This window comes from Anomaloglossus baeobatrachus, chromosome 5 (genome assembly GCF_048569485.1).
Source record: "Anomaloglossus baeobatrachus isolate aAnoBae1 chromosome 5, aAnoBae1.hap1, whole genome shotgun sequence".
In the NCBI taxonomy this organism is placed as follows: Eukaryota; Metazoa; Chordata; class Amphibia; order Anura; family Aromobatidae; genus Anomaloglossus; species Anomaloglossus baeobatrachus.
This window is the reverse complement of record NC_134357.1, coordinates 568394153-568405446: the sequence shown is the minus strand read 5'-3', so window position 1 is coordinate 568405446 and position 11294 is coordinate 568394153. Positions and strand designations below refer to the sequence as shown.

At 42.9% G+C, this 11294-nt stretch overlaps 1 protein-coding gene across 1 annotated transcript in view; it reads right to left on the bottom strand.

Annotated features, from left to right (window-relative positions):
* Nucleotides 1-4730: 4730 nt before the first annotated feature.
* LOC142312402 (uncharacterized) overlaps nt 4731-11294 on the bottom strand; it is a 155621-nt gene continuing 149057 nt past the window's right edge. The window contains exon 8 of the mRNA XM_075351345.1: nt 4731-6865. Coding sequence (XP_075207460.1) covers nt 5313-6865 — 1553 coding nt within the window. The 3' untranslated portion in view covers nt 4731-5312. The remainder of the gene's footprint in view (nt 6866-11294) is intronic.

The window sequence follows — 11294 nt, the reverse complement described above, 5'->3', positions numbered from 1 at the left end:
AGTCGCAGGGACACTCGCATGACACTCGGCTCTTGCTGTGCTGCCAGCATGAGCAGAGCGTCATGCGAGGATCACACTAGTGCCCCGTGTGGCCCCGGCTTAACTTTAAAACTTTTACTCTCTTTTGAGACTCGCCCCTAATTTCCAGGTTCCCATTTTCCATTGTGCGTCTTCTATGACTTTCTCATATCTCTCCCCTAGGTGTTCTACATACTCATCTGTCCACTTTGCACTCAGCAACAACAACATAGCAGGGTTCAAAATTGTACGTTTGGAGGGTTAGATCATACTTGGTGAATCAGGCAACACAAGGATTTTTTGTGTGAGGCTGGGTCACCAATTCAGTGACAGAATGCGATTTTGTATTATATATGGGCGATGTATTATTACTATGTTTATGTGCTACCACTTCTTGAATGCGGAAAGAGGATGTAACATCCAGGCCAGAGCTTGTCCCATCTATTTCCACCACGTTTGCTGGGAGTTGCCTTGCCTTTGTAGGTGATGCGGAGCCTAAAGGCCCCGTCACACTAAGCAACATCGCTAGCAACATCGCTGCTAACGAACAACTTTTGTGACGTAGCAGCGATGTTGCTAGTGATGTCGCTGTGTGTGACATCCAGCAACAACCTGGCCCCTGCTTTGAGGTCGTTGGTTGTTGCTGAATGTCCTGGGTCATTTTTTAGTTGTTGCTGTCCCGCTGTGAAGCACACATCGCTGTGTGTGACAGCGAGACAGCAACAACTAAATGTGCAGGCAGCAGGAGCCGGCTTCTGCGGAGGCTGGTAACCACAGTAAACATCGGGTAACCAAGAAGCCCTGTCCTTGGTTACCCGATATTTACCTTTGTTACCAGCCTCCGCCGCTCTCACTGTCAGTGCCGGCTCCTGCTCTGTGCACATGTAGCTGCAGGACACATCGGGTTAATTAACCCGATGTGTGCTGTAGCTAGGAGAGCAGGGAGAGCAGCACTAAGCAGTGTGTGCTGCTCCCTGCTCTCTGCACATGTAGCTGCAGCACACATCAGGTAATTAACCCGATGTGTGCTGTAACTAGGAGAGCAGGGAGCCAGCGCTCAGTGTGCGCTGCTCCCTGCTCTCTGCACGTGTAGCTCCGTGCGCTGGTAACCAAGGTAAATATCGGGTTGGTTACCCGATATTTACCTTTGTTACCAAGCGCAGCATCTTCCACGCGGCGCTGGGGGCTGGTCACTTGTTGCTGGTGAGCTCACCAGCAACTCGTGTAGCGACGCTCCAGCGATCCCTGCCAGGTCAGGTTGCTGGTGGGATCGCTGGAGCGTCGCAGTGTGACATCTCACCAGCAACCTCCTAGCAACTTACCAGCGATCCCTATCGTTGTTGGGATCGCTGGTAAGTTGCTTAGTGTGACTGGACCTTTAGTCCTGTTTAATTCCTTGTTCTGTTGGTGCTGCTAAGTGAGACAGCTACTGTATACAGTGAATACCTGGCGCCTTTCCGTGAGCCCTAGGTGGGACTGTAATTTATTTAAACCCCTGAAACTCTCACTGCTAGTTAGTTTACATTCACTGGCTTTTGTGCAATCTGCTCCTGCTTTGCTTATTGAATTCCTGTTGTCTGAACATGGCCTCTTTCCTGATCATCCTTTTGTCTTCTGATTTTGTGCCTTGGCTGCGCTCCTAGCTCTGACCCAGCCACCTTGACTTCTCTTACCTCTGGTTCGCTCCTCTGGCCAGCAGCTGTTCTGTAAAAGCAATCCAGTGGACCCGGCTGTAATATGAGATTCTTGGCCAGGATTCTTTTAGAGTGGCTAGTGACAAGTCTGTCTGATGTTGCCTTTTGGAGCCGACAGACTTGGTAGTCATGAGTCACTGTTTAATCTCATCAAGTTGGGTAAGAATTCCCCTGAAGGGCTTGTTGTTGTCTGGCAGATCCAATGATGTAGCAGTATATCAGCTTTTATCTACTGAAAACATAGGAGAGCGAAAAATAGGACTTTACCAGATAAATGGTGAGTTAGGTAAAATTGAAACCACTCACCTGGCAGGCACAACTCTTATAAAAGGTATAATTTAAGGCGGTTGCTGCAACTCCACATGAATAATCTGGAAAGTACTGGAGAAAGAATGGATGTATTTCCGCGCTACCACCAATGCGAAGAAGTGTTGATTAATATTAGTAATTTATTTTACAGGTTGACGACGGTTGTTGACAACGGCAAAAAAAATAAATCTACTTTTATTTCTTAGTTTATAAATCTAAATAGATCTTCACAGGGGAGAGTTAGAAAGCATATAATGGGCAGCAGACATTTTGCATCAGCAAGCGCTCTAGCCGAGTGTTTGCATCAGTGCGCTCATTAATTAAGTGGGTTGTCCACTACTAGGACAACCGCTTCTCATTCCACGTGTTTCCCCCAGGTAAAATTAAAAAAAGTTTACACTCACCTCCATGGCTGGCACTGTTCTAGCGGTGTCCAGGCTTGTGGTGCCTGGGCCCATGTGAAGTTAAATAATGCAAGCCCCATATCCAATCAGCACCGGCTTCTGTCTCTCCTCCTTCAGATAAATCAACAGAAATTGAGTACAGCGGCTGCCACTCACTTCCTGTTTACTGCTTCTGTGTCCAAAGGCAGAGAGAACGAAGTCGGCACTGAATGGATGCGGGGCTCACATGACCTAACGTCACATGAGCCAAGGCACCACTGGAACTGCGAAGGTGAGTATAGGTTTTTTTATTTTACCTAGGTTAAACATGTGGAATCAGAATGGGTTTTCCTAGTGAACTACCCCTTTACGGAGCAAAACCAAGCACAATATAGCTAGTGGAGGAGGAATGATGTTGCAAATTCTACCAGAGCACGTTAGATGGAGGACTCCACCCTGCATCTTACAAAGAAGAATGAAAAGAGGTTCCGGAACACCATGTAACAGATTCCCTGCAGCTAACAATAAGCCTACCACACTGTACACTTTGCATCAATGCAATGAATGCAATGTTAATAAATGCCAGGAGAGAAGATTCTTTACATCTAATATCTTCCTCTTCCAGCGTTTGTACCTTTTAGAGTGAAATAATGGACCTAACTGAGGTGGTCTGACCTCCAGCCCTAGTTACTCCTGGGATAATCCTGTTGTGTCTTCTTGATGAGAAGTCGGTACATCATACCGGTATATTGATATGTTTAAATGCATTCTAGAATAGATGGATGAATACATGCCCCCAAACCTGGCTCATTGGTGTAAGATGATTAGTAGAATCGTGTATCAACCTGTTATCTGTTTATTATGCATGGCCACACGACTGGTCAAATCTGCACCATATTGGACACTTTAGTAAATCAGGCACTTTGAAAATTAGTTTTGTCTAATTGCTCCTACTCCTTATCTTTATATTCCCTTAGTATAACCTATAGTTTAAATACTTGGGGAATTTTTAGGGAATTTTCTTTGGCTTTTGTCCTCTACGGACCCTAGTATTGCTGGTATCACCCATGTTTATCTCTTTTTATAGGTTGTATGGCAGATTTTCTAATGTATAAGAGAAAAGGACAAATTTTTCAGACCAGACATTATCCACAGTTCGACCAGAGTGTTGTTCAAGTATCATCAGTTTTTCTGGTACATGGAGAAAAAAAAGTTTAACCTTTTTCATTCTGACAGTCCGTGAAAATCAGACCACACTTAGATATCATCCGAGTGAGGTTCGAGTTATTCACTGACCGTAGACTTGCATTGCCAATTTTAATCAGACACTTCATTCAAAATCGGAAAGGTCTCCTCAATTTTCCGTGGACCACGAAAAATAAGACATGTGAATGACACCATAAACTATCACAGTTACAAGAACTATTATGCAAATCACGGATAGCAGTCATATAACTTGGACGTCTGAATGAGCCCTAACTCAGCACATCAAATTCCTGCACATAACTCAGAGAAAACACTTAATGTTTTTAGGCACACACACAAACAACAAATAGTTAAAGAGGACTTTTTACCAGTTTGAGCATGTCAAACTGCCCACATCAAGGTAGAAATGGCTGCAAAGCTGAGATATATGTAATTATTAATTTCTCATCACTGTTGCGGAGATATTAGTTTGTAAAGTTTAGTTCATAATTTGGTATAGTTAAAGTGGGAATAACCAAGATTGTCTCTGGGGGCATATGCATCTTCCACTGCATGAGATTGACAACACACGGGTAAGAAAATATCACGGCCTCCCCTACTCACTGATATGTGCAGTTATTGTGTACAGATATACGGTAGCTCAACCAAATTAGGTATCATTACAAACACTTTCGGATCTCATCTCACAGTGCTATCAACTATGATCCTTCCTCCACACTGGCTGCTGTAAGATGAGATACAGAAGTGTTTATAGTGATACATAGCTCTACTGTATTTTCCATATTAGAAGCAGACATCAAGTGAATATCTCAGTTACGGAGAGGAGAGAAAAAAATAAAAAGCCAATATTCTATGATGTGGCCAGATAACATGCTCAAACAGGTGAAACTTCCTCTTAAGACCTTTATAGATCCATGCAAAGCCGGGTAATTCTACTAGTCCCCTATAAAAGGATAATTTAAAAAAATGGAAAAGTGTCTTAACAGACCTCGGATGCTTAATATAGTTCTTTGTTCTATTTCTATATAAAACTGTATACCTGCTCTCCCTTCATTATACAGGTTATAAGCCAAGATCTTAAAAGGTAAACAATAAAAATATAGATGCAAACAGATGAATGTTAATGTTAAGAGCAAATGTTTATTATTCTTTGGTTACAAGTTTTAATGGGGTGGTCCGACATATCTTTCTTCCATGTGATCTGGCATCAGGTGTGTGTAGATGCTGTTATCTTTGATTAGGACAGATGAGGAGGGACCTATTCAGTTCCCATTTGGTTTTATCCGATTAATAAGACATGATAATTATTACATGTGGCATGCTTTGTGTCTGACATTTGTCTCAGCATGTGTCCCGATCATGTATGCCAGAGAAGTTCTGGTCAGACTCTTTAAGATGCAGTTATAGAGCTTATATAAAAGTAAAGAATTTTACATAAATTCTAAAATATTTAGGTTAATTATGAAAATTCTACTTGCTGATGTTTATTGCTCATTGCATACAGAAAGTTTCCTCATCATTATCATTTATTGTTCTAAATTACTTTTCCTTTCAGACTTGTTACTTAACCTTGACTATAGCTTAACTTTTACTGTAAAATTCATCAATAACATAATTTTATAAAATATGAAATAGCTACTTCCCTCTGTAATTTCTCGGATTTTAAGAAAATGAAATTTCTTTGTTAAACTTTTTACCATTTTCAATGTAAAAATGGCTTCTCCTCTGTGTGAGTCCTTTTATGTTTAACAAGATCTCGTTTGCATATAAAACATTTCCCACATTCTTGACATGAAAATGGCTTCTCCCCTGTGTGAATTCTCAGATGTGTAGTAAGGCCTGATTTCTGGGTAAAACATTTTCCACATACTAAACAAGAAAATGGCTTCTCCCCTGTGTGAATTCTCAGATGTGCAGTAAGGCTTGATTTATTTGTAAAATAATTCCCACATACTGAACAAGAAAATGGCTTCTCCCCTGTGTGAGTTACCATATGTGCTAAAAGACCTTGTTTGCAAGTAAAATATTTCCCACATTCTGAACAGGAGAATGGTTTCTCCCCTGTGTGAATTCTCATATGTGCCATAAGATTTGTTTTGTAGATAAAATATTTCCCACATTCTGAACATGAAAATGGCCTCTCCCCTGTGTGAATTCTCTGATGTGCATTACAAGTTTCTTTCTTGTTAAAACGTTTCCCACATAATGAACATGAAAATGGCTTTTCCCCTGTATGAATTAGCTCATGATTAATAAGTTTTGATTTAATGCTAAAAGATTTCCCACATTTTGAACATGAAAATGGCTTGTCCCTTGTGTTAGTTTGTCTATGTTTAACAAGTTTTCCCTTACAAGTAAAACATTTTCCACATTCGTTACATGAAAATGGCTTCTCTCCTGTGTGAATGCTCTTATGTGCTGTAAGATTTGTTTTGTGGGTAAAACATTTCCCACATTCGGAACAAGAATATGGCTTCTCCCCTGTGTGAATTTTCTTATGTTTTACAAGACTTTGTTTGTAGTTAAAATATTTTCCACATTCCTGACATGAAAATGGCTTCTCCCCGGTGTGAATTCTTTGATGTACCATAAAACGTGCTTTCTTGTTAAAACATTTCCCACATTCTGAACAAGAGAATGGCCTCTCCCCTGTGTGAACTATCTTATGTGCAACAAGAGCTGATTTGAAGGTAAAATTCTTCCCACATTCTGGACATGAAAATGGTTTCTCCCCTGTGTGAACTTTTTGATGTGCAGGAAGAGATTCTTTCCTCTTAAAACTTTTTCCACATAGTGAACATGAAAATGGCTTTTCCTCTGTGTGGATTATCTGATGACTAACAAGTTGTGACTTAATGCTAAAAGATTTTCCACATTTTGAACATGAAAATGGCTTCTCTCCTGTGTGAGTGCTTTTATGTTTAACAAGCTCTTGTTTATAAGTAAAACACTTCTCACATTCATCACATGAAAATGGCTTCTCTCCTGTGTGAATTCTCTGATGTATAGTAAGATTTGTATTCTTGGCAAAACATTTCCCACATTCTGAACATGAATATGGCTTTTCTCCTGTGTGTATTCTTTTATGTTGAACAAGTTCTCCTGTGCTACTGAAACATCTCCCACATTCTGAGCAAGAAAATGGCTTCTCCCCTGTGTGAATTCTCTGATGTACAGTAAGACTTGATTTCTGGGTAAAACATTTCCCACATTCTGAACATGAAAATGGCTTCTCCCTTGTATGAATTCTCTGATGTTGAGAAAGATTTGCTTTCCGGTTAAAACTTTTTCCACATTCTAGACATGAAAATGGCTTCTTCTCTATGTGAGCTTTTTCAAGTTCAGTATTCTTTTTCTTATCCTTATTTTGCTTAACAATCTGTAATGAATCAGAAGATATGACGTGTTGATAAGGAATGGATGATAGATTTTTGTAGTGAAGGGCTGGTGGTAAATCTGGAATCAGGTCATGATCTTCATATATATCTGTTGGTGTGATGCCATTATCAGCTGCTTCAAAAGTAGTAGATGACAGATATCCCTCTGATGCACAGTTATCTGCCAAAAAAAAGTGTTTTAAATTTTATCAGAAATGCTGCCTTTTGAAACAAATTGAATTTTTATACAATTACTAGCTGATGAAGACAGGGGTACAAAACTGAAGACATCAATGCAAGGACTAATACATGATATTAACCTCTTAACTACTGCGGATAAGCCTTTATATTGGTCATTAAGGAACATTAATTCTCAGCACTGCTTTTTGTTACATCGCCACCGGAGTCGATGCCGGCGGCACCGGTGGGCGCAGGCTCCGATCATCCACTGGGCTGGGTTATCTTGGGATCTGCAGTACCGCTGGCTGACAGTGGGTGGCGTGCGTCTTTCAGCAGAAGTTGCCAGTGTTCAGCTACAGCCAATGGGAAGACACCACACTTTTCTTATTCCCCCTCCTCTCACATGACCACTGCCAGAGATAGTTCTGATTTCCTGGCTCCTGGTCAGCCCTATTCTGTTTTGTGATTCCTGTGTGCTGACTTCTGTGTGTGTGTTCTGACTACCCTTCTGCCTGCTGTTTTTGTACCTCGCTGTCCGATCCAGATTTGACCTCTGCTACGTTTTCTGATTACGTCCTTGTCTGACGATTCTGTCCCTGTTCTGCTATTCCTGGTTTGACCCTGCCTGACGACTACTCTCATCGGACTGCTGCCTTCCACAAGTAGTGATCTCCAGGGCCCTATGTAATTCCAAATCCCTGTATAGGGGTTAAAGGGTTTCAGGGTTCTAGGGGTTCTGCTTGGTGAGTGGCTTCCCTCTAGTCTGTCCATTACATCCTACCTGAGTCTGTTGATCCAGGCAGGCGTTACACTTTTTCAGTGCTCAGGATTAACTGCATAGTGCACCCCAGTGGGCAAAAATCTCATGGATGACAGCCGACACCCTGCAGCATCAGCCCCTACTAGGTTTGGAATCGTTAACTATTAGATGCTGCTAATTACAACAGCAGCATCTAAATGGTTAAAAGGGGGTTAAAATATCCCCTTTAACACGGTCACCCTTACCCTATGATCATAAATGTGGGTGACTATTGTTGCCATCGCTCTCTGAGGTCATCTGATGACCCCAGGGTACAGTGGCCTGTTAGACCTACCTATAAGTAAAGTCTAAAAGGCAAAGTCTGGAAGGGAGAGTCTGTGAGAAATTAACAGGTCTCAGACACTGCAGTACACCATTACTGTGATGCATGATAACCAAAGTAAAAAATATTCATGTCAGTGGGACTAAGTAAACAAGTTAAAGAAAAAGTGATATAAAATATACAAAAAAAGAAACAAAAACAAAAAACAACATGAAATCCTTGCTTTGCCCCTTAAAACGCAGATTCTGTATTAACACAAAAAAAAAAAAAAAAAAGATAAAACGCAAAATTGGTACTGGCAATCCTGGAACAACCAGGGTTATAAAACTGTCATGTTATTTATTCCGCATAGCAAACACTCTGAAAAAAAATAATTAGTACCGTATTTTTCGGATTATAAGACGCACTTTTCCTCCCAAAAATTTGGGAGGAAAACGAGGAGGGAGTCTTAAAATCCGAATATAGCTTTACCGGGTGGTCCTGTCTGTGCGGCGATCGGGCGGCCGGGTGCCTGTGGCTGCGTGCAAGTGGCCGGGTACTTGTGCTTGCGTGCGGGCGGCAGCCTGGTACCTGTGCCTGCGTGCGGGCGGCAGCTGGGTACCTGCGCTTGCGTGCGGGCGGCAGCCGGGTACCTGTGCCTGCGTGCGGGCGGCAGTCGGGTGCCTGTGCCTGCGTGCGGCAGCCGGGTACCTGTGGCTGCATGCAGGCAGCAGTCGGGTGCCTGTTTGCAGGAAACAGCCAGCACCGACAGGCACCCGGCTGCCGCCCTCACACAGGCACCCGGCTGCCACATGCACAGGTACCCGGCCGCTTGCACGCAGGGTGTGCAGGCTGCCTGCTGGCTGCCACTGTGCGTGCGGCTGTGCAGCAGGTTACCCAGTTTGTCCGCGGTCCCAGTTTCAAATGATGGCGCTGGGAGCGGGCGCATGCGCAGATGGAGCTCTTGGATGAGAGCTCCATCTGCGCATGCGCCGCTCCGGGAGTCAGCGCGTGCACAGATGGAGCCCTTGGAAGAGAGCTCCATCTGCGCATGCACCGCTCCAGGCACCATCATTTGAACTTGGACCGCGGACACTGGGACACTCACTGCACCGGCCTCCTGCACGAGTCACCTGCCGCCGTTGCCGCCACCATGGATGCCGCTGCTTCCGCCACAACGCACGCAGCTGCTTTCACCACCACGCACGCTGCTGCCGCCACCAAGGACCCCGCAGCTCTTGCCACCACGGAACCTGCGGCTCCTGCAACCACGGAACCCGCAGCTCCTGCAACCACGGAACCCGCCGACACTGACCCGCCGCGCCTGCCAGCACAACCTCTGCCTCCTGTGACCCCGCTTCACAACCACTGCTGCCCCCCTCCGGTAAGAGAACAACGGAGTATAAGACGGACCCCATTTTTATTTTTTACCTTTTTTTTATGTCAAAATTTGGGGTGCATCTCATAATCCGATGCGTCTTATAAAGCGAAAAATACGGTATATCCCAAAAAATTTAGTTTTTCATCATACAAACACAAAAAGTGAATAAAAAGCAATGATTCTCACCTAAAACAAAAGCGGACATCAACAATCATCGTGGCGTCTAACTCAGTTCAGGAGACATTTTTCTATTGTGCTCTATTGTAAATTAAGCTGCCCTGATGAGTCTGCAAAAGAAACGTGTAGGGAGACTCTCGAGCACGCCACTTGCAGGTCAGAAATTAAGGGGTATGGTGTAGCAATATATATTAGCCACCCCTTGGATATCCAGCATCCTCGCATGAATATCTACACCGGACCAGGACTTCATACAAGTGAGATTGTTCCATTTCTATCTTAACATACCTTATTATAGGTGGGGTTTATTACATTGACCCAATTTCATACAGGGGCATCCATTCTGACATTGTCAGTGGATTTCACTATCCACACTGACATTGGTTTTCTGACCCTTTTTTAAAGGGTTTTACATGTTTTATATGTTTTGTTTGTCTCACATCCCCATTGCCCCCTTGAAACCGTAGGTGGAAACTGAACAGAGATTTTCAAAGTTCTCTCTTCAGCCCTTCCTTGGATACCCTATAACCACTCTTCATTATGTTCACATCCTACGATAATTACCACACTTCATTCCTGCTCCAATTCAGAGATTCACAAGTTCCTTCTACCTATCCCATCTCCATTAACTCCTATTTATCGGTTCACAGGAATTTCCCCTTGGCTTGTCAGACCCAGTTTTCCAGTTGTGCTTTGTTTCAGGGAAAGTTTAGAGCTAATTAGCTCAGAGTGAATATGGACTGACCTTCTCTTGCGGCCCTACGAGATATAGTAGTTTTGTCTCCGCTGGGAACCTGGCATTCCCTTCAACTGTGCCATTGTCTGCTCTCCTTCCAAAATGATGCCCAAAATCCTTCAGTATTTGAACATTTCTGTGGATGAGGGTATGATCTGCCATACACTTTCTTCTGTTTATTGTCCGCTTGTTAATCTATTGGACCAGCCGCTCCATGGATGTTTTTGACACACTGGGAGGGGGTTTTGAGTATTTCCCTCTTGATGGGTCTAGTTTCCAAAATAAAAGGTCACTTGTGGGGGGGGTTTGTGCCATTTTGGTACCCCAAGGGCACTGCAAATACAACATGGTGACTGCAATCTATTTCAGCCAAACATATGTTCGAAAATTCAAATGGCGCCATCCTACAGGATAGCATGTGGATCTCCTCTTATCCTGACTGATTCAAGTACAGATATTCTTGAAAAAGACTTCTAGCCGAAACGTTGGATACCATCAGTGAATCAATAAACTATACCTTATTCAAATGTAAGAAAAGTGCCATACCATTGTCTCAAACGTCTACAAAAATCCCACCACCAAACTATACATAGTTGGCATCTACAAGACTAGTACTGACCTGAGAACCGAGTCAGTTTTACTATAGCGTTAACACAGTAAATTAAAATAAATAAATAAAAAAACTTTTGTAATTGTTTTTTTTTTTTCAACTTCACGGGAAGTTTAATATAATAATATAGAAAAATTAATCATATTCATTGCAAAGTACAAC